At 54.7% G+C, this 23,213-nt stretch overlaps 1 protein-coding gene across 3 annotated transcripts in view; it reads right to left on the reverse strand.

Moving 5' to 3' along the window:
- GFRA2 (GDNF family receptor alpha 2) overlaps positions 1–20,034 on the reverse strand; it is a 106,290-nt gene extending 86,256 nt beyond the window's left edge. For 2 of the 3 annotated variants that reach the window (XM_055578682.1, XM_055578680.1), the window contains exons 1-4: positions 19,259–20,034; positions 18,212–18,265; positions 13,956–14,270; positions 6,169–6,252 (exon numbers count right to left, since the gene is read on the reverse strand). In XM_055578682.1, coding sequence (XP_055434657.1) covers positions 6,169–6,252; positions 13,956–14,270; positions 18,212–18,265; positions 19,259–19,298 — 493 coding nt within the window. In that variant the 5' untranslated portion in view covers positions 19,299–20,034. The remainder of the gene's footprint in view (positions 1–6,168; positions 6,253–13,955; positions 14,271–18,211; positions 18,266–19,258) is intronic. The other variant, XM_055578681.1, reaches the window with a different exon arrangement.
- Between the last annotated feature and the right edge of the window lie 3,179 nt (positions 20,035–23,213).

Raw genomic sequence — 23,213 nt, forward strand, 5'->3', positions numbered from 1 at the left:
GGGAATGCAAACTGATACAGCCACTATAGAGATCAGTATGGAGATTCCTTAAAAAACTAGAAATAAATCTACCATATAACCCAACAATCCCACTACTGGGTATAAACCCCAAGGAAACCATAATTGAAAAAGATGCATGCACCCCAATGATCATCGCAGCACTGTTTACCTAAATGTCCATTGACAGATGAATGGATAAAGAAGTTGTGGTACATACACTCAATTGAATATTATTCAGCCACTAAAAGGAATGCATTTGACTCAGTTCTAACAAGGTGGATGAACTAATAGCCTATTACGCAGAATAAAGTATCAAAAAGAGAAAGACAAATATCATATTTTAATGCATATATATGGAATCTAGAAAGATGGTAGGGATGAACCTAACTGCAGGGCAGCAATGGAGACACAGATAAGAGACTTGTGGACACAGGGAGGGAACGAGAGGGCGGGACAAATTGAGAGAGCAGCGGGGAAACACATACATTACCATATGTAAGATTAGATAGCCAGTGGAAATTTACTGTATGACTCAGGGAGCTCAAATCCAGTCCTCTGTGACAATCCAGAGGCGGTGGGATGGGGAGGGAGGTGGGAAGGGACGTTCAGAAGGGAGAGGACAAACTTATACCTATGGCTGATTCATGCTGATGTCTGGCAGAAATCAACAACGTATTGTAAAGCAATTATCCTCCAATTAAAATTTAATTAATTAACTTTTTTAAAAAAAGAACATCTGAGGAGTGCAGTTTGGTGCTCCGTGATGACCTACATGGATGGGTAGGATGGAAGGGGAGATTCAAAAGGGAGGGGATATGTGTATACATAGAGGTGACTCACTCTGTTGTACAGCAGAAACCTACAACATTATAAACCAACTATACTCGAATAAACAAAATAAAACAAAAATTTCCTTAAAAAAAAAAAAAAAAAGAACATCCTCAGGCCTCTCCTGGCTCCATCCAAGCAAGACGGCCCACCCCAGAGGCTCACAGTCAACTGACACTGTCACCACCCATCACTTCTTCCTCTAACCACTAACAGAAGGCCCAAGCCAGGCCTCTCACCAGCCACCCTGTGTTCCCACCTGATCACAGTGAGCTAAGGCCACGGAGGCCCAGCAGGGGCCCCAGGGACCCACTGTCCCCTAAAATTCGCCCAGCCACCTCCCATTGCAGCCCCCACCCAGCATGAACATGGCTGGGAGGGAGCCTCATGTCACCAAAAGCCACGCAACCATCTCCCACAAACAGGCTCCAGGACAACCTTGCCTGAGCCGCTGATGGCCTTGGAGAAATCACTCCACTGTCAGTTGTAAAAAGTGAATGTTGCTCTGCTGCTACTGCTAAGTTGCTTCAGTCGTGTCCGACTCTGTGCGACCCCATAGACGGGAGCCCACTAGGCTCCTCTGTCCCTGGGATTCTCCAGGCAAGAACACTGGAGTGAGTTGCCATTTCCTTCTCCGATGCATGAAAGTGAAAGTTGCTCACTCGTGTCCAATTCTTTGCGACCCCATGGACTATACAGTCCATGGAATTCTCCAGGCCAAGAAGCTACATGTTTGAGTCCAATATCCCAGGTACTGGGCCAGGAATCTACATGCAATTTCTCGATTTTTTGTTGTCGTTTTTGTTGTTTAGTCACTAAGTTGGGTTCAAGTCTTTGCAATCTGATGGGCTCTAACCCATCAGGCTCCTCTGTCCATGGGATTTACTAGGCAAGAATACTGGAGCGGTTTGCCATTTCCTTCTTCAGGGATCTTCCTGACTCTAGGATCGAACCCACATCTCTTAAGTTTCCTGCGTTGGCAGGTGGGCTCTTTACCGCTGAGCCACTGGAGAAGCCCAAATTTAATAGCAGATATTTGTATTTATTGTTCTTGTCCTCTGTCCACAGGATTTAAAACCTGAGCAGGTAGGTGTTGCCATCAGTTCAGCATTGTGTAAGAAGAAACCAGGGCTTAGAGCTGAAGCACCGGAAGAAGTCTGAGGAACATGACAGGCAGGGGGACAAGCAGGACTGAATCCTGGTGTGGACCACCCCTTCACCTGGGGCCACAGTTTCCCTTGTTGCCAAGTAAGGAGTGGGCTTAGATGATCTCTAAGTTCCCTTCCAACTATAGAAAAGACAAGTTTCATAAATTTACTCTGTACCCACGGATAAGATGGTTGGATGGCATCACCGACTCAGTGGACGTGGACTTGGGTGGACTCCGGGAGTTGGTGATGGACAGGGAGGCCTGGTGTGCTGCAGTTCATGGGGCCGCAAAGAGTAGGACACAGCTGAGCAACTGAACTGAACTGAACCCACGTATATGGTAACGCCTGTACCCATGTATCTGGCAATACCTGCATCACATGCCCAAGGCCCTGGGGACCCCCAGCCTCACCAGGAACACAGAGAGAGTGCCCACTGACAGCCCAGTAAAGGCCCCTGCCTGCTGCTTCTCCCTGGCCCTGAGGCATGGCCCAGCAGTTGAGAGGGAAGCCACTGCCTGGCCCGCCCAGGCCCTTCATCCTCACTTTTACGGCCTCACCCCTTGTAGATGAAGAATTTCCTTTCCCTCACTGTTCGCATCACCCCTCGCAACCTCTGAGAAGCCTGAGCACCACAACTAGAAAGTAGCCCCCACTTGCCGCAACTAGAGGGGGGAGGAACAACTAGAGCGTGCAGAGGAACAAGGACCCCACACAGCCAAAAATAGATACATAAAGAGACAGTAGCAACTTAGCCCCAAAGATACAAGAGCAGCCTCCCCCAAGTCCCTGGACTCCAAATAGGAGTATTACAGTCTGGAGAATTCCCAGTTTTGCCCCTCACCACAGCCTTTCCACATCAAGATGGTGGAGGGGGCAGCCTAAGACCACATATAAATGTGTGGAAAGGTAGGGGACAGTGCTTCATGCAATCGTATTGGGCGGCAGCCTTATCATCCTGAAGCATCAGTGCGGGACCTGAGGTCTCCCAGGCCGGGCCTCCCCAGCCAGCGAGCCACAGGTGGGTCATACACCTGCCCAGATACTGACCCCTCAGCCTCCTGGTCAGGCAGGCAACGGCCATGACCATCTGAGCTCCAAGCTGCTCTACTCCGTCCTATGGACATCAAATAACACCACCGTCGTCAGTGCGCCTGGATGAGGTCAAGCCTGCTCTAAGCTCACACCTTCCTTTTTCAGAAAAGAGACATAAGGTCTGGAGCAGGGAAGTGACCTGCCCAAGCCCATCAGCTGATCTGTGGCAGAGACTGTGCTGGAATCAGGCTCGCAGCTCCCCACTCAGCCTTCTTTCTGCTGCGTGCCCCCTACCACGGTCTGCTTGGTTTCTTGGTGGCCGGGTTTCCCTCAGATAGAGTCACCCATGCACCAACTCGAGGGCTGCTCTGGGTGAGGCAGGGGCAGCAGGTGCAATGAGGGGGAGCCTTGCCCTCACTGTGGGGAGTGGTCCCCAGAGCCCAGGGATCCAGGGTCATGCAGGGCCCAGTTATGTCTGAGCAGCAGGTAAAGGATGCTGACTGAGTGAGCTGCAGACCAGCAATCTCCTCATTTGTCTTGTCAACCTCCTTGTCCTGCAGAATGCCAAATCCATTACAGAAAGATTTTCTGCCAGGAAGATACTTAGTGTCAGTCTAGGAAGCACTGGAGATCCCAGCTCAGGTGAAGACCTCTGACCTTCAACCTCCAGGGAGCAAACCAAAGCCATTTCTTCCCTGGAGGTAAATCCAATGGCTCCCGCCCAGACAGTGGCACCTTAGCTTGGGGTGGGGTGGGAAACGGGTAGGTCAGGTTGCTAGGATTTCCCCATCACAGCATCCACATGCCAACTACCTCCTCAATCCGCTGGAGGCCCCAAGCACTGCCTCCAAAAGAATGGCCCAAGGTGGTTTTCTGTCCAAAACTAATCAAGAGATGTGAGAATCAAATGTCTGTGCTAGGAGGGTCCTCAGTCAGTCCATCAGCCAGTTCAGCCCCTGAGAGATGGGCGAGGCTCATCACAGAGTCATCACAAAGCCATAAACAGAGACAAGATGGGTACCTCAGCCATCACCCCATTGCAGGGTGTGAGAGTGAGAGCCCAGGGCAGGCCATTCCATGCAGGGACCATCTGTGAAGTCACCATTCCATCCACCACCATCCCCGCCACTACCAGTGCCAAAGGCACATCCAAATGGTCAGTCTTTGGCAACTGCCTCCCTTTTCATGGGTCCCAGGATTTCTCCCACCAGGTACATGTGTATCGCCACCTCTTAATCCCTTAGAGCATGCCTTCTCAACAGAAAAGGAGGGTATCAGCCCTAAAGGAGCAAAAATGGGCTCCTGGGTAAGCAAAAAAAAAGGAGATATGACAGTGGCATGTGGCCCTCCAAACCTCAACCCTATCTGACAAAATTTTATTACTTGGCATTGGCTATGGACTGAAGTGTGTCCCCACCCTAAATTCATGATGCTGAAGCCTTAAACCCCTAGTGTGACTGTATTTGAAGACAAGGCTCTTAGGAGGTAATTAAGGTTAAATTAAGGTCATATGGGTGGGGCCATGATCCAATAGGATTAGTGTCCTCATAAGAAGAGGAAGAGGCCTTTCTTTCTCTTTCTCTCTCTCTCCCTCCTCTCCTCTTTCTATCTCCCCACTCCAATCCCCCACATCCTTCCCACCCATCCACACCCCCCCCTGAGAGGACACAGTGAGAAGGCTGCTGTCTGCAAACCATGAAGCGAGCCCTATCCAGAAACCGAACCTGCCAGACCTTGACTCTGGACTTCTGGCCTCCAGAACTGTGAGATAATAGACTTCCAGCCTCCAGAACTGTGAAATAATAGACTTCCATCATTTAAGCCATCCAGTCTAGGATATTCTTTTACAGCAGGCCCAGCAGACTGAGACTATTTCTCTCTTTAGAATTAATTTTTCTCCTTAAAGGGGCAACAATGAAAAAAAAGAAAAATTTGGGAAATACTGTCCTGGAGAATTCTTCATTGGAAAGGGCCCAGGGTCTCACTAGAGAGTCTTTCATTTCAGTCTAGAGTTCTGCTTCTCAACTGGCAGTGACTGTTCGCCTCAGGGGACAAGTGGCAGTGTCTGGAGACGCACTGGGTTGTCACAGTTTGCGGGGCTGCTCCGGGAATCCAGTGAGTAGAGGCCAGGGATGTTGCTAAACACCATACACAGGACAGCTTCTGCCACAGAGAGGATTACCCAGGTCAATGTCAACAGCACTGCTGTTGAGAAACCTTGGTTTAGAGCAAAAGAAACTTCAGAATGTTTCACAGTCACAAAGTGCCTAGAAGCCTGAGATTTGGGGCCCTACACTCACAGGTCTTGGTGAGAAAGCCCACCCTGATCCTCTCTACGCACGACTGGTGACTCCAGAAAGCTCATCCCAGCCTCCACAGAGTTCCCAAGACCAGAAGGCCCTCCCCAGTGCCCAAGTAGAGGTAGGCTGCCCCAGACCCACTGGTCACCCAAAAGCCAGAGGGAACAAGGTCAAGAAGAAAGAACCAAAAAAACTCACGGGGCTCCTACACACAGACCATGGCAAGCAAACTGGAGCTCAAATGAGCCTCTCACTCCCTAGGCTGCCTGAGGCAGGAGTGGCCAGGGAGCAGAGGCTCTCCTCAGAGGGATTTCAGAAGCAGAACGCCCAGGGGAGACAAGAATTTCTGAACAGAATGGACGATGGTGACAGGAACACAGGCCACCTCAACTAACAGCTCCCACGAGCCCAGCAACATGCTCAGCCCTGGTCAACCATTGGTTCATTCTGACCCTACGGCCATCCAACAAGATAGGTGCCCTCCCCTCTACACCAAAGAGTAAACTGAGGCACAGAGAGGCTGAGCAAATTTACCAAAGTAGAACAGCTGGAAAGGACCCAGCCAGGCAAGATGAGTGACAAAATGGGAAAGCAATACCAGATGTCAGATTCAAGACCTCCTGCATGGCAGGTCATTCTAGGCCATTCCCATAAATGCTTTAGGCCACACACAACCTCGGTGGTGGTGAGAAAGGGGGAAGGTGTCATGGTTTTCTCTTTACAGATGAAGACCCCAGGCCTGGAGGTGTTCAGGGGCTTACTGGCAAGAGGACATCTCACCCAAGCCACAAGTTTCGATCTGCCAGCCCCAGGGGACTTGAGCAGAACTGTCAAGGCCCCAGTGCAAGCCCACTCACCTGAGAAGATTGAAGCAAGCCTGAAGATGTCTGAGAGGCGGGCGGTCACCGGCTCATAGGGTGAGGCTTCATAAAACTCCTCGCCTGGAAGAGAGAACCGCATCAGACCAGGCTCACATCCTGCCCAAAGCTTTGCACACTTCACGTGGGTAAGGTATTTCTCTCCAACCAGAGCAGATCAGACTGCCCAATACAGCTCTCTCATGACTCCCTGCATGCCCCAGCCTCTTCTAAGGACTTCCATATGCTTCTGGAAAGAATGCACAGGGGGAGGTGGAACCCTGATACCCCCCATGGAAGGCCAGGTATTAAACAAATCCCAGGATTTGAAGCCGAAGGACCCTCCAACAGTCATGTAGTACAACTTTCTCATTTCACAGGAGAGGGCTCTGACGTGGCCCAGAGAGGTGAAGCAACCTGCCTGAGATCACACAGCTCCTCATGGCAGACCTAGAGCTACCTGGCCCTGACACTAACATCCTCTCCCATCACAACAGACTGGCTCTGCCCAGGCTTACTTGGGTGCATGCATCCTCAGTTGTGTCTGACTCTTTTGCGACTCCATGGACTGTAACCCACCAGATTCCTCTAACCATGGGATTCTCCAAACAAGAATACTGGAGTGGGTTGCCATATCCTTCTCCAGGGGAACTTCCCAACCCGGGGATTGAACCCACCTCTCCTGCATTGGTGGGCAGATTCTTTACCACTGAGCCACCTGGGAAGCCCATACCCCAGCTTAAGGGGACAGGATTTCCCCATTGCTTCCCACCATGTCACCAGGAGTGACTGGATGAGGTCCACTGGACGGAGGCCTGACCAGTGACTCCTATATGCCTTCCGACCTGTCTTCCCCTCCACCTGCTGCCTCTCCCCCAGGCTCTGGGGTGCACCAGAGGCTCGAGGATGTGAATGAGTGACAGCAGATAAATGGCGGATGACTGCCCCGGAGACCCAGCACCACCTCAGTGGGACTCCTGCCCCCTCCACCAGTACCTCAGCAGGAAAGGGAAGATCCTCGAGACGGACATGATGGTGAGAAGAAATCAATGGATAATCACTCAGACTGTGTGTGCATGCAGAGGGGGCGGGGGAGACAGGTGATGACCACAGCCTCACACATTGATTTCCTGTCCACCTGAGGCCCAGAGCCACAGGCAAGCTCACCACCTGAAGAGGAGTCCATGGGGGTGGCACCCCTGGGGGCCACCTGCAGGAAGGGGCCAGCCTCCGGGGGAGGGGGTCTTGGAATCTGCTTCTTCAGCCAGGCCCCAAAGTCACCCACAGGCTAACCCCTGACTGGCTCTCTGCTGGTCCAGGGACAAGGCACCTCTCCACTATACTAGGATGACTCCCCCAAAAAAAGGGTACAGACCCCCCCAGAGGACATGAAGGAAGAGCATGCCCCCTGAGAAGTGGCCCCACCCTTCACTGTACCTCACAAGAATACCCTTAGGCTCCGCCCGACCCAGCACACAGGGCGCCTTACGCACAGGCGGTGCTCACTGGTACCTGCCTAATCCAAAGATGACTCTTTGGTCCAGGCCTGTCTCCAACCCCACCTCCGCCCCCCCGGGGCCTGCAGGGCCATCACGGGCTTGCAAGATCTCAGCATCCTCTCCTTTGCCCACCAGCACTGGAGAAACTCCCTGGGGGGCATACCAGCCATGCTAGCCGGTGCGAACAAATAACAAGAGAACTTAGGAAGCGCTTTTGTAATAACGATGAGGTTATGTTGTGTTTTCTTCATACTGGCACTATTAGAAGTGCTTTAGAGGTACTAACTCATTTAATCCTCTTAATTTCCCCAGGGGCTAGGCACTATTATTCTCCCTATTTTTCTGATCAGGGACTGGGGCATGGAGATGCTACAGCACTTGCCCAAGACACACAGCTGGTGAGTGGCAGAGCTAAGTTTCGAATCCAGGCTGTTGGCTCCAGAATCCAAGTACTTAACCAGTATGAATACTGCCTCCAAAAATAAAAAGTGTTACCAAAACCAAATTCTTAAACAAGTACTACCAACCCTGAAGATTCATTGGAAGGACTGAGGCTAAAGCTCCAAAACTCTGGCCACCTGATTCGAAGAGCTGACTCATTGGAATAGACCCTGGTGCTGGGAAATACTGAAGGCAAAAGAAGGGGGCAGCAGAGGATGAGATGGTTGGATGGCATCACCAATTCAATGGACATGAGTCTGAACAAACTCATGGAAATAGTGACAGACAGGGAAGCCTGGCATGCTGCAGTCCATGGGATCACAAAGAGTTGGACACAACTGAGCGACTAAACAACTCTTGCGTAACTTTTCACAGAGCTGTCTTCTCCTGGCTGGACCACTTCCCTACAGCAGGGCCTGTCCTTCCCTATAGCATCTGACACAGCACTGTGCCTGGGTACAGATGGGCTAGTATGACAGATTGGCCCAGGGGATGGATCTCATGAGAAAAGGAGCCTAGTCTATGACTGGTTGGGAGGGACCCATCCTATTTAAATCAATTCTCCTTGCCTGCTCCTGCAGCAGAATTCACCATCAGGAAATCTGAGGCCTGCCTGGCAGCAAGACTGAAGTCAAACCTGGGATGTCAGACTCCAGGCCCATGAGCTGGAAGAGGACATGTAGGAAGAACCCTGTGCACTTCACATTTGCAGAAGCAGGATGACCTTGAACTTCAGCATTGCCACTGGAGGAGGCAAGAAGTCTGGTCTCAAGTGCCCTGTGCAGCCAACAGTGACATCCCTCCCCTCACCCCAGTGTAAATACTGGTGATTATGGCAGAGGGGAAGACGAGCCCAAGGCCACAGCTCTCCCCCAGGGCAGTGGTCACTTTTCAGTCACTCAGTTGTGTCCAGCTTTTTGTGACCCCACGGGCTGCAGCACACCAGGCTTCCTTGTCCTACACTGTCTCTCGGAGTTTGCTTAAACCCATGTCCATTGAGTCAATGATGCCATCCAACCATCTCATCCTCTGTCACCCCCATCTCCTCCTACCCTCAGTCTTTCCCAGCATCAGGGTCTTTTACAATGAGTTGGCTCTTCATATCAGGTGGCCAAAGTATTGGAGCTTCAGCTTCAACATCAGTCCTTCCAATGAATATTCAGGGTTGATTTCCTTTAGGATGGACTGGTTTGATCTCCATGCAGTCCAAGGGGCTCCCAAGAGTCTTCTCCAGCACCACAGTTCGAAAGCATCAATTCCTTGCACTCAACCATCCTTATGGTCCAAATCTCACATCCATATGTGACTACTGGAAAAACCACAGCTTTGACTATATGGACCTTTTTTGGCCAAGTGATGTCTCTGCTTTCCAGGACAGTGGAAAGGGGTCTACTTAGAGCAGTCAGGGGCCTGGTCCCACCAGCAGCTTGCTGTGTGCCCTGTGAGGCCTACCACACCTCTCTGCATCTCAGCCTCCTGCTAGAATGATCTCAAGGCTCTCGGCAGTTGGAACTGTCTGAGAGCCCACTCCCAGCTCTGCCCACACGCTGAGGTCCTCGGTCCATGCAGTGAGCTCAGCCTCAGGTGGGGAGGTGACAGGTAGGGCCTCTCTCTCAGAGGCAAAAGGTGGGACTAAGTCTCCAGGAATTGCATCCACCAGCAGGGACCCTGGAGAAGCGAGAATCTAAGTGCAAACCCACGTGAATCTCTCCACTCCTTGATCCCCTCACCCGCGCAGGCCCAAGTCAGGTTATCAAAATGTTAAGGTCAGGAAGATCCCCTGGAGTAGGACATGGCAACCTACTCCAGTATTCTTTCCTGGAGAATCCCATGGATGGAGGAGCCTGGTGGGCTCAGTCCACAGGGTTGCAAAGAGTTGGACACAACAGAAGTGACTTAGCACACACACACACACACACACACACACACACACACACACAAGGAATAGGGAGCAAGTGCCTGCATCTTCCCGGGAGACCACTCTTCCCATTCCAGGAAGAGCCCCCTCTCAGGAAGACTCTGTCCCTCAGAGGAACACCACCTGCTGTTACTAATAAAAGGCCTCTGGGTTCCCCAGTCAGTCCTGGACAGAAACCACTGGCCCAAAGACCCAGGGGAGGGGACTGAGCAGTCTGCAAAGGGTAGGGAGCATGGTTTTGAGGAAGGAGAAAAGCAGGGGCCTGCCTTTCTAGAGTGGAGTGGACCCAAAGAAGGGCCTCCCAGACTACAGGTGCCTACACAGGGCCCATGGCTTCCTCAGTGCTCTCACCCTCTGAAGCACACAGTAGGTGTTTAACAGATGTTTGTTGAGTAAATGAACCAACAAACCATCTCAAGCATTGGGATCCAGAGACTCTACAGTCAGAGCCCTCTTGGGTTGAAAGGGCCTTGAAGATGTGGCAGAAGGCAGCATAAAATGCATATTATGCTTATTGTTGTCATCAAAACACCTCACCGCCCAGCTCCAAGCAAGGTCCCCAGTGCGCTGATGTGGTGATGCCGAGGGTGCCAGTCCAATGGGAAGGGTCTCCAGTGGCCCACCCAGCTCTCTAGCCCTAAACTCTTCTATCCCCTCCCTTCCCATTCTGCACCTACAGCAAGCCCACCCACCTTCTGCCCTGTCTCCCTTGGGTTGAAACCAAAGGCCGTGGAAACAAAGCAAAAACCTAAACAAACCAGCTTACTGAATCGGGGCCTTTACTGTTCTGTGCATGGGGAGAAGGAAATGGCAACCCACTCCAGTATTCTTGCCTGGGAAATCCCAGGGCAGAGGAACCTGGAGGGCTACAGTCCATGGGGTCGCAAAAGAGTCTGACACAACTGAGCAACTAAACAGCAACATGGACTTGTCAGTTTCTGTTATGTGAGTTTTGTAAGAAGTTAAACAAGTCTTATTTGTGATAAATATATATTCTGTGCATGGAGTCACCCTGGGAGGGCAGGGGAAAGCCAGATCCTTGTCTCACAGAGAACAGAGCGCCCCTCTCTGTGGCTAGTTTCCTCTCTTTGCTAATTTCAAGTTCTAGGACTCCAGGTTGCCAGCAACAGAGAAGTCACCACTCAGTTCATGAGGAATTACTATGTTACTAATGGTGGTAATACTGTTAATAATTCCAAGCCCGTTTGTTCCTAATTTTAGGGCAAATTTGAAACTTTTGAGCCACTGGTCAGGAACCCATCACTATCCAGGCTCCACCCTGGGCCCAGCTTCCTCCTGCCCCTCCAGCAGCTGGGGCAGGGGAGGCAAGGTGATGACCCTCAGATTCCAGGCTGACACCTCCCCTCCCCCAAGGGCATAGTTCCACATCACACCCCTCTCTCTTCTTCACCTCAGCCTCTCCATCGCTTCTGTCCTACTTTAGAATTTAAACTACTCCACTCTCTTTTTTAAAAAAAGTCATCCTTTGTTCTCTATCTTCACGTGCTTGCTAAGTGGCTTCAGTCATGTCCAGCTCTTTGCGACCACATGGACTATAGCCTGCCAGGCTCCTCTGTCCATGGGATTCTCCAGGGAAGAATACTGAAATGGGTTCCCATGCCCTCCTCCAGGGGATCTTCCTCACCCAGGGAGCAAACCCACGTCTCTTTTGTCTCCTGCATTGTCAGGTGAGTTCTTTACCACTGAGCCACCTGGGAAGCCCTCTATATTCACACCAGAATTCAAGAAGTTGTCCACAGTCATCATTCCCAGTTCCCCAGCTCCCAGGCACCCCCCTAAGCAAGCTTCTGCTCCCAGTGGCCACCTAAGGAGCTCACCCCAAGGGCACCAGGTACACTCTCCATCTCTCTCCTGTCGGGCCTGAAGTCTTGGAGGCTGTTGATCCTCCTTCCTTCTGACAGTGAGCTCCTCCCAAGGGGCTCCCTCCCACCTCACCCCCACAGCCTCCTCATCACCCCTGCAGCCCATCTTTCAGTGGCAGTGATCCCAGTAGCTCAGTTCCTAACCTCCCAGTGTGACTGTACCCAATCCCTTGGCCCCAGTTACCACCTGCAGGCTGCTGGTGACTTCTTTTGTATTTTTTATTGTAGTTGATTTACCACATTTTTATTTATTTTTGGCCACACCCTGCAGCATGTGAGATCTCAGTTCCCCAACCAGGGATCGAACCCACACCCCCTGCATTGAAAGGCGGAGTCTTTATCACTTCCAGGGAAGTCCCTGCTCATGATTTCTCAATCCTTATGTCCAGTCCCCCTTCCTCACCTGAGCCCCAGCCCTGTATGCCCAGCTGTCTATAGGGCAGGGCCGATGAGGGGCATATAACCCCAAAACAAACACATATCTCCAGCCCTCCCCCGACTCAACACCTTTGCTGTGATGGGCCCCCTCAGCCACTCAGCTGCCCCAGACAGAAGCCTGGGGGCCCTCCCTGATTCTTCCGGCCTTTCACAAAGACCTGTTGATTCCACTTCCTGAGCAGCTCTTAGATCTTTCTTTCCTACCACTGTCCTCGTTCAGCCGCCATGTTCCTGGCCTGCACCACAGCAGTGGCCTCCAAACAGTCTCTCCAATCTGCTCTCCTGTTGGAACCATGTGAACTTTGTCCTGAAGCACAGATCATCATATAAAACCTCCAAGGGGTGCTGCCCACCAGATCCAAACCCCTCCCATCTCTCCTCCTCCATCCCCACTTCCACCTGCCTCTAGGTGGCCGTAGTGGTAAAGAACACATCTGTCATGCAGGAGACAGAAGAGATGAGGGTTCAGTCCCTGGGTCGGGAAGATCCCCTGGAGGAGGGCATGGCAACCCACTCCAGTATTTTTGCCTGGAGAATCCCATGGACAGAGGAGCCTGGTGGGCTAGAGTCGGACACGACTGAAGCAGCTTAGCACCACTGAGTTACCTGCGTGTCTATAAGGAAGGTCAGCTAACCTGCATTACATGCTGCCCTTTGCCCAAGCTCTGTCCCCCACCTCCCACACTCTCCCCACATGCCTTCACGAAATAACTGCATCTCACTCTTTCGTCTCAGCCTGAAGGCCGCCTCTTTCAGGAAGGCTCTCTAGATTTTGCAAAAAGGGGTTAGATGCTCTTCTTTGGCTCTTCCAGAGCCCCCAGTGCTTTCCGACAGCACTCACTACATCACCAAACAACAGAAAGTCCCTGACTTATCTGTGTCCCCCCAGACTAGGAGCTCTACAAAGGCAAATGCTGCCCCAGCTGCTCTGGACTATTAATGCCTAGCAGCCAGGAAACGCCCCGTAAACAGCTGTTGAATTAATAAATGAATGTCTGACCCAGGAGGCCTGCAAATCCTCCACACCCTAGTCTGGAGGCGAGGAAATGGGGGAGGTTTGGCTTACAGGTTTGGCCTTGGACCTTGGAGGAGGGCTTGCCCAGGGCTCTGGGACCTGCTTCCCTCCAATCCCTGCTGATAGTGCCTAAAACAGGTCAGGGGTCAGGAAGCTACCAGAAGGGCAGGCCTCCTGGAAGCAGGCGGGCAGAAGGGGGGCAGCAGAGAGTGGCAGGGGCTGGTCTGCTCACATGCAAACCTCACAGCTCCGCCCGCACGCAGCCAGTCCCTTCTCTCTCCTCTGTGCTTTTCTCCATCCACCTGGGCACTCTGGCCTCACCTGCCCTTGTTACCATGACACACAGCCAGCCAGCCAGCTTTGGTCCACTCCCCATCTAGACCCCCATCCCCTCTCATTCCACCACCCTGACCCTTTCTCCTCCATACCTCCTCCTTGGTCTGTCTCTCCAGCAACATCTGCGCCCCGCCCTCCCCAGGTCAGATGATTACCTCTGGGTGCTAGGTTGCCCAGGAGGTGGAGAGAGACACAGCGGGCCAGTCCATCCCGTTACCAGGCCCTCCCGCTGAACCCAGGACCCTGGCCGGCCTTACCCTCGGTCAGCCCCAAGTGGATGCTCCAGTAGATCTGCAAGCACTGCAGCTCCTTCTTCATGCCCCGCTTGCAGCGGCAGTCGTAGAGCGGGCTCTCCTGCAGCACCTCCAGGGCTGCCTGGCACTCCTTGTTGGCCAGCATAGTGTTGCGGTCCCGGCCGGCCAGGCACTGGCGCAGCGTGCGGTAGCGGGAGCTGCAGTTGGATTCGGCCGCGCACAGCTCATTGGCCCGGACACAGTCCACTGGGGGGCGCCAGCCGTGGAGCTCAGGGCCCTGCGGGGAGGAAGGGCTGGCCAAAGAGCGGAGGGTCTCGTCTGGGTGGTGGGGAGGGAAGACAAGCATGAATGAGGGCCGCAGTCTCCGACCCCAGAGGCAGGCCTGGGGGCCCTTCTGGGAGAGTCACACCGGTTCTATTCAGCACAGCAAGGCCCATTCAAGGCTGCCTGCCCCAGCAAGTCAGAGTAAGCACTGCTAAAGGGGCCCAAGATACCACCATCTCTCCTCAGACCCCAAAGGAGAAAAGTTGTCTTCAGCTTGGCCCTACATGACCCTTTCCTGGTTCCTTCCACGGCCCTGGGCCCAGGAGCACAGCCCAGAAGAGCCAGAGGCCCCAGCCAGACCACAGACGGTCTAAGATGTCAGGAGTCCAGAGAAGGATCCCACGGCCTCAGCAGAGAGCTGGCGGCTGATGGGCCTCCTAGGGCAGGCCAAGGGGAGATCTCAGTTTCAGAGTAGCCAGGCCTCCTGCCAGCAACCTCAGGTCCAAACAGGTCTGGCCAAGGAACCAGCTAGGCTGACTGGTTAACTCTCACAGCCTGTTAGGCTCTCAAAGACCAGATCAGTCCTCGCATTCCACCCTCAGAAAACTGAGGCCCAAAGAAGGGACGTGACAACTCAGGTCACACCCAGGCTAAAACGGCCCCTCCGACCCCCAGTCTGTCCATTTTGAGTCCCCAGACTTCATAAGGAGACAGGGACAGACAAGCCTGACCCCGCGGTCTGAGGAGAGCTCAGAGGGAAGCACTCGTCTGGGGGACCCGGCCCTCCACACCGTTCTGTCCAACAGAGACAAAATCCACCATGGAGACAAGTTCCACCCCAGCCCCCCAAAAAATGCTGGGGCCCAAGCAACTCCATCCCACCACGCCCACAGATACCTCTCTCTGTCTCTGTCTCCTTCTCTCTCTCATTTCTTTTCCTTTCTTTCCTCTCCTCCCCACCCTTCCTTGATACCCTCTCCCCTCTGTCTCTCCTTCTTTCCAGAAGCCAAGTAATAAGTCAGCTGCAAGTGGACCCTCGCCTCGCACATGGACCCTCGCCTCCCCAGCATGGCCTCCAGTGTCCAAACCCACAGTCCTCGGAAGGGAAGGGGTTGGGGAAGCAGATACGGAGGGGAAAGGCATAGAAAGAGCCGCTTGGTCCTTCCAAAAGCAAGCTCCCCAAACAGACATCATCCCAGTCCCCTGGTCCCCTTCAAGCCCCTCACTCAGATCCTGCCCCACAAAAAGGCCATGCCATGGCCCAGAGCCAAGACTGAATTTTGCAAGACCAGAAGAGTGATGGGGGGGGGGGGGGGTTTCCCCACTCCATTCTGCCCCGAAACATAATAAGATCTTAGGCAGAAGTCTCCCCCATCCCCTAATCCCAAAAAGTCTCCTCCATTTTGACCCAGAACTCCCACTTCTCACTCCTTTCTCCCAGGAGGCCCTGCTCAAGGAGCAGCTAGCACAGGGAGACAGCGACACCTAGAGGCAATGTGCTGCACTGCAACCCTGTCACTACCCACAGGGCCATGGAGGGGAAAGGCAACTAGGAACGAACTCCTGGCGAGCCAGGCCTATCCCACCAAGAGAGCAGGGGGTGGGTCTGGGGTGAAGAAAACCTCAGGGTCCACAACAAAAGACTTTCTTTCTCCAGCTGACCAGACCTCTACCTCAGGACAGGAGGAGCTGACAGTTATGGCCAGGCTTGAGCAAGACCACTAAAGAAACCAGCATGGAATGTGGGCATAGACAGTAAGGCGTCTGCCCAGGGTAGGATGGAGAAGCGCCCTCCCGCCCAAGCCCAGGCGGGGGCTTTATTGCCAGGCTTCAGCAAATTCCTGGGTCTCTAAGCAGGACTCGTGTGCAACAGGGCCCTCCAGGATCAGCTCTGTTGACCCAGCCTCACCTGTACCTGCTGTCCCACCTAGCCAACCAGGTAGCCAGCCTGCTGGAGCCTTAGGACTGGCCCAGCCCTGGGCCTTCCACTGACTCTCCTCACCCCAGCATCCCAGCAGGCGTCTCCTCTCCCACCTTGGCGTTACCTGAGGCTGCACAGCGGGAGATAAAAGGAGAAGGCGGCCTCCTCCCCAGGCTTAAACGTCAGCACACTAGCCTAGGGAACTGGGGCAATAAGGACACTTCCTTCCTGCCCTACAGGTGGGTCTACAGCCCCAAGAGACATCCTTATAGAGTCCTGGGCTCCTGTGCCTAAAGCCAGGGCTTCCCTCTTCCTTTCAGCTCCTGGGCAGAGAGATGCTCCATAGGAGGGTCAGTGCATTTTCCAACCAAACTCCCTGACCACCACCTACCCCTGACTCTTCTCGGTGGTCCCATGACCCCCAAAACCAAGAAGTCCACCCAGAGAAAGAAATCATGGCAACCTGGTGTCTCTGGCCAAGAATTCTAGATGAGTAAAGGTTGGAAGGTATTCTGGTGATGTTTCCAGGTTCTAGATCAGGAGAAAACTCGGATCTCTCAAGGAAAGCACAGACATGTGGAACAGCTTTTGGAGACACAGCAGGGACTGTGAGACCACACAGACTTACAACCGCCCAGGTACATCAAATGCCCCGATGAGAGAGAGAATGCCAGTGGGAGGTGGGCCCTCTGACCAACCCCGGTCCCCACCCCCATCACTGTCCCCATCTCACTTTCTGTCTGGGTTTGTCAACACTGGAAGTCAGGATGGCTGGGCCAGGAAGGCATGCCCATACCCAGACCTCATTCAGAACCTTGGGAGGAGCACACCGAAGGCCCCTGCTCCTAGAAACGTGCTTCACTCTATCCCTGACTGAAAATGCCCACCCCACTTCTCAAGCTCCAGAAAAGCCTCTCCCCAAAGCCAACTTTCCAACCAACTCCCAACTGTGGGCTCCTTGCCAGGCAAGGGCCCTGGGGCTGAAATTTCCTTAACAACCAACATATCCCTAGTTCTCGGCTGGCCTAACCCAGAGCCTTTCAATGTCCTGTGGTCACTCAGGCAACACGCACCCCAGCTTTGAGAAGGGGCTTCTCCAGAGAAAGGAACTGAAAGGATGTGGCCCCCCCGCCACTTTTTCTCCTCTCATCCCCACCCCCACCAGGGTCACAGACACCAGGGAGGCATCTCTGAACAGGACCCCAGGCACACCTACACAGGCTCAGGAAAACAGTCTCTCCTCAGGCCCCTCGGCTGGGACCCCCCACCTCTGCAGCCTGGGGGGCTGGACTGGAGACAACTAAGGGACCATCATCCACACCTGGGAGCCCTGCTGGCCTGGGATGTGTGCGGTTCAGGAGCAAGCAGTCTGGCTGCTTTTCCTGAAATACAATTTTCTTTTCTTCTTGGCCCTGCTCATTCTTGGCCCCAGAAAGCTGGGTTTTCAAACCAGCCGTGGGAGAAAAGGTCAGCTTTTATAATAGCCCCTTCGGAGTGAGAGGGTTACTAGGAAAGGCTTGCAGGAGCACAGTGGGGCCCAGAGCAACCATCCCAGCCTCCTCCCTCAGCCCCTCCCACCTGAGAACACTATTGAGAAGAGCCACCTCTGGCTCCCTGAGGCCGGACTGTGAAGGCCACACCCTAGAGCTGGGCCAAGCCCCACTGCCCCTACGAAAGCAGGAGGGGCTGGCAAAGGGCCCAGGGCCCCATCAACATGGACTGGACTTGAATCCCTGGTCCTAGTCAAGACACTTCTTAGGACACCCTTCATGGCTTTCTGTGACCTGCACCTAACCCCCTCCTAGGCCTTGCCTCTCCCCTCCTCCAGGAGGGAAAGGGTGCTCTCATGACCCATCTGGGCAGGCTGGCTCATCCTGGCTACACAGCAGGCCAAGGTGGTAGGAGCAGCATCCACAATGAAGCAAATGTGTGGTCCTTACACACATACACACACACACACAAACACACACACACCCCGTTAGCCTGCCCTCTCTCTGGAGCACTTACTGGGGCAGCAGCCTTGCCTGGGACTCCTGGTCAGCACACAGCCTTTCCAACAACCACTTTTACTCACCTCCACCCCCAAGAATGCTCCCTCTACACCCGCTTCCCAAGCAGCTGAGATTTCCTGCAGCATAAAAAGGGGGCCAGGGATTGGGAATTCTGGGTGGGAAAAAGACAGTCGGGGTTCAGGGGCACCAGGCAGCCCTCCCTTCCCTGCCCTTGGGGGAGAGGGCTTACAGAATGAGCAGTGGTCTTTGTTCAGGCCAGGTTTTCCCCTCAGCCCCCCTCCTTCTTCACCCAAGGAAGCAAACTTTGGCCTCCCTCCCATCTCTTCCCACCAGCTACCGGGTGCCCCCGCCCCAAAGGTGGCAAAGACAAGGCTGTGAACTGCGGCTCAAACCCTCCACTCCCGCCCACCTAGATGGCTCGGGTCTGCGCGGGAGGGAGGGTACAGGGTGGGGAGAAACTTGAAAAGTGTTCCAGGGAGTGGAGCCGCGGGGAAGGGATTCGGAGAGTGGGAAGCGGGGTGATTTTTCCAGGGGTTGATTGGCAGGCGGGGGGTGGCTGCCAGGACTGCCCCCACAGATGTCCATCCCGGAGCTCCTGGAGAAGCCCGTGCCCTCCACCACGATCGGCTCGAGGAGCCACCGGGAAAGGTAGGATGGCAGGATTTTCCTCTCCCCGACCCTGAGCCTCTCCCCTCCCTTCTCTCTTCCAGATCAAGAGTTGGATTTTTTTTTTTTCTTAAGTTGCCGCAATTTGAACCCTTTATGTTGAGAGAAATGAACGCTATCACTGCATGTGAGTGAGCGACTGTGTCTGCGTTCGTGCGCTAAGGGATGGTCTGGGTGTTCTAAGTCTCCTTCCCAACCCTGCGCGTACGCAGCCAGCAGCGGCTCGCGTCCCTCTACCCGCATCCTCGCCGCCGGCCCCGCTCGGTTCCGCCGCGCCCGGGCCCGGCTCGCCCCGCCGCGCACTCTTCCCACCGGTCGGTCCCCCGCCAGTGCCCCGCTCGCCCCCAAGGTTCCAGGCTGCTCGCCGGCGCCAGAACGCGCGCGGCAGCGCAGCCCCCCAGGCTCCCGCGGACACACTGTCCTCGCCTCCCGCAGGTACTCACCTAAAAAGAAGAAGAGGCAGAAGGCGTTTGCCAAGATCATGTTAAATAAATCCCACAGTTTTTTCTGTCTTTTTCCTTTGGATAAAAAATAATAACAACAACAATAATAATAGCCAAGCAGTGATAATCAGCCCCAAATCCAATGCGGAGATCCCAGCTAGTCCGCCGGATGAAGATCCTGAGTCCTGCGATTCTCGCCTCTGGCTGGAGAGGGTGGGGGAATGGAGGGCGGTGGGCCGCGTCTCGACGCCCCCCTTGCCCACTAAAATCAAATACACACGTATCTGTGTGTGTGCGTGTGTGCTCTCCAAGCCGACAGCCGGTCCTCAGGTCTGCCCTTCCCTCGACTCGTCCGGGAAGGCGCGAGTCCCCGCGGGTCCGATTCCCCTGCGCTTCCCGGGAGGGGACTGAGGAGGTGGGGGGAGAGGCGATCTGCGAGTGAAGGGCTGGAAGGAAGTGGCGAGGGTGGGGGTCAGAATAAAACGCAAATAAGAAAGAAATCCACCGACGGGTGTCAGCGCCTAGGAACGATCCAGTGGGAGCTTCGAGGACGAGAGACCCGCGTCGCTTCTTTCGCACAAGACGGAGGAAAGATTCAAAAAAATCTTCTCCCGCTAACCCCTGCTCGTGTCACTTTTTTCTAATGGAATTCCAGTGACCGTGTGTCTCTGCGTGCGTGTGTCTTTCTCTCTCCTCTGCCTCCCTCTCCTCTCCCCGGCTCTCGCTCTTTGCTCCCGCTCTCTCCGGCTCTCCCTCGCTCTCCTCTCCCTCCCCTTTCTCCCTCTCCCTGCTCCTCCCTCCGCCCGCCCCCTTCCCCCTTCGCGGCTCCCTTGCCGCGGCTCTCGCGCCCGCGCCCCTCTCCTCCGCCCGGGGCTCGGCGCTCTGGCTCCCAAGCGCTGGCGGCGCGGGGCGCGGGCGCGCGGCGGAGCAGCGACACTCTGCAGCGGCGGCGGCGACAAGGCGGTGGCAGTGGCGCCGGGGAACGCGGGCCGAGGGGAGAGCTCCGCCGCCGGCTCCCTCTGCTCGGCCGCCCGCCCTTCCCGGGATTGACCTGCAGCCTTGGCCGGAAACCTGACCAGCTACCCTGGCCGAGGCTCGGGCTCCAACCCAAACCCACCAAAGCCTCCGCACCTTTCTCTTCCAGCTGCTCCTGCCGCTGCGCGGCAACCCCCACGCCCCCTCCTCTCCCCGCCCGGAGCGGGCTGCGCCCTCCAACCCCCACCGCCCCCGCCCCCGCGCCAGGGCAGCCCGCTCCGGGAGGCCCTGGGGAGGTTCAGCGGAGGCCCGAGGGCTTGGAGTCCGTGGCTCTCGAGCCAACCCGGGGGCGTAGGGGGAAGGGCGCTAGGGAAAAAAATAAATAAATAAAACCGCTGGAGTCCGGGTCAGGGAAGGGGGCTGCACCATCCGATGGGCGTCCTTCGACCCAGGAGCCGAGGCAGAGCGTCTCCCCGAAGACGCAAGGGAGATGAAGGACCCCCTCCGTCACCAAACGCCAGCGTCCCCGCACAGCCTCCTGCCTGGGTCGAGCCCCACGCCCGCCTACACGTGTGCTCTTCATGCGGGGTTCGAGAACTTTCCCCGCACACCCTCGGCGCCCTCGAACCCCACACTCCCTAGCGTCGTAACGCTTCTAGACTCCCCTTCCCGACTTGTCTCCCTCCCCTAGTGCGGGAAGAAAGCTGCCGAGCCAGGGCGTCCTGACCACCCCATCCGAGGCCGGCGAACCCTTCCACGAACTGCGCGGGAAGGATCGGGGATGCTGGCCCGCACCCCACCCTGGTGGGAGCGCCCCGGGACCGACGCAGGTCTCCGCGCCAAGATCAGCGGCGAGCTGGGCTCCGGGGAGTTCTCCCGAGGCAACCGGCAGCTCCCTGCTTCCGAGGCTCCAGGTGGGGCTCCCTCCCCCTTCCGGGAAGGGGGCGACTGATCCATATGTCCACGGGCCGGGCTCACCGGCGTGTTTCAGTCACGGGATTTACAGTAAACGCTCAGAAGCACCAAAAAGGAGGGGCGTCTGGCAGGGAAAGGGCTGAAGGAGAAGTAAGGTTGCTGACACATTCTGGCAAGTGGGCGAGAGGCGGTGGGCTTCGGGCACGCGCGGGCAGACCCACGCACACCCGACACCCCAGTTTCACGCGCCCATCTGACACATTCTCGGCTGCGTTAAAGCTGCCCTGCACCCCTCGGCGCCCTCGCACACATTCCTGCACGCAGCTCCGCGCGCACCCCGTGTGCCAGGATGGGGTACACGCAATACCTCGTTAACTTTCCGCGCTACGCAAAACCGGATCTGGGCTGGACCGAAGACGTAGGTGTTAGTGCATTTTAAAATGCGTTTTTAAATGAACAAGGCTCTGGAGAGGCGTGAATGCTAGAAATGGACCTGGGCTCGAAGGGAGGGGTCACTTAAAAAACCGGCAGGCTTCGCAAGTAGAAAAGCTAGAGGGAGCAACGTTCGTCTTGCGGATTTAGGCGGGAACGCGGCTTCTCTCCAGCCTTGGAATCGCCGAGCTGAGGGTCTTCTCCGAACGCCTCACATTTGCCCCATCCTAGGGCATCAGCCCTCAGTCCGTCCTGTCCCAGGGCCATTGAGTGGTGCCCGCTTGGGGGCGTGGCCCTAGCAGGTGAGCGAACCTGAGCCAGGAAGGCTTGGGGATTGGAGCTGGGGAAAGTACCCGGGGGCTGACCTTCTTGCCATTCTTCCGGGCCTCTCCAGTTCTAAGAAAAGACTAAACACCTTCATTCCTAGAACTGGGGGGTGTAAGCAACCAGCTTCATAAAAGTTTAGGTTAAAGGATGAAAACCTGATGAGAATTATACTCTTGAATCAGAAGCCGGGTGTGTGCTTAGTCACTCAGTCGTGTTCGACTCTTTGTGACCCCAGGAGTCACAAAGTCACAGCCCTCCAGGCTCCGCTGTCCCTGGGGATTCTCCAGTCAAGAATACTGGAGTGGGTTGCCATGCCCTCCTCCAGGGATCTTCCCAACCCAGGGATCGAACCCAGGTCTCCCGCATTGCAGGTGGATTCTTTACCCTCTGAGCCACCGGGGGAAGCCCTCAGTGGCTGGAGTCTGGTGTAAATAAATTTCCCCCCTCCCCTCTCGTACTCCCTGGATCTTCGGGCTGCCCAAATGCCCTTTACCACTCCCACATTTCCGCACCCCCACCTGAGGTTTTCCCTATCCCAAGGGCCCTACTCTAGACTCTGAAATTACTGTTCGGCACATTGCTCTTCCTCCTTCATCTCAAAAACAATTTCTTTAACTTTCTTTGAGCCTTGGCTGGACATTAGAAAGAAAATTTTCTGAATCACATTTAGGAGCTTTAATGAGAAAGCAGTGATGAACACCCAGGGTGTGCCCACTGATTCCCACGGTGGCGGGAGGGGTATCTGGTAGCAGGAGGTGATGGCTGAGGTCCTTCAGGGACTCCAGGTCAGTGGACAATGCCACCAGGCCAGCATTCACCTTGTGGCCATGAGGCCCTCTTTTCCCACCTGTCTATATAAGCGTCACTCACTACACCTCACTCTCTGCAGATCCACCCTCAACCTGAGCTGCCCTTAGATATGGCAGCGTACAAGTGTCCCATGATAACCCACACGTCTTCCATGTGTAAGCACCCCTACCCCATGTCAAGATCTGCAGAGGAAACACAGACAGACATGTGCCAGCCATAGGCAATTTAATCCCTCAGAGCCTCAGTTATTTCATCTATAAAATGGGGATTTAAAAAAAAAAAAAAACCTGAGTCTTCCCTGGTGGTCCAGTGGCTAGGACTCCATGCTCCCAATGCAGGGGGCCCTGGTTCAATCCACATGCTACGACTGGGACTTGGCACAGCCGAATAAATTTTTTAAAAAAATTTTTTTAATTCAAACTGTAGAGACAAGATGAGATATTGTACACAGAGCAGCGAGTCAAATGCCTGGCTCTAAGAAAGTTGTTCATAAAAC

Source organism: Bubalus kerabau, chromosome 4 (genome assembly GCF_029407905.1).
Source record: "Bubalus kerabau isolate K-KA32 ecotype Philippines breed swamp buffalo chromosome 4, PCC_UOA_SB_1v2, whole genome shotgun sequence".
NCBI lineage: Eukaryota > Metazoa > Chordata > Mammalia > Artiodactyla > Bovidae > Bubalus > Bubalus kerabau.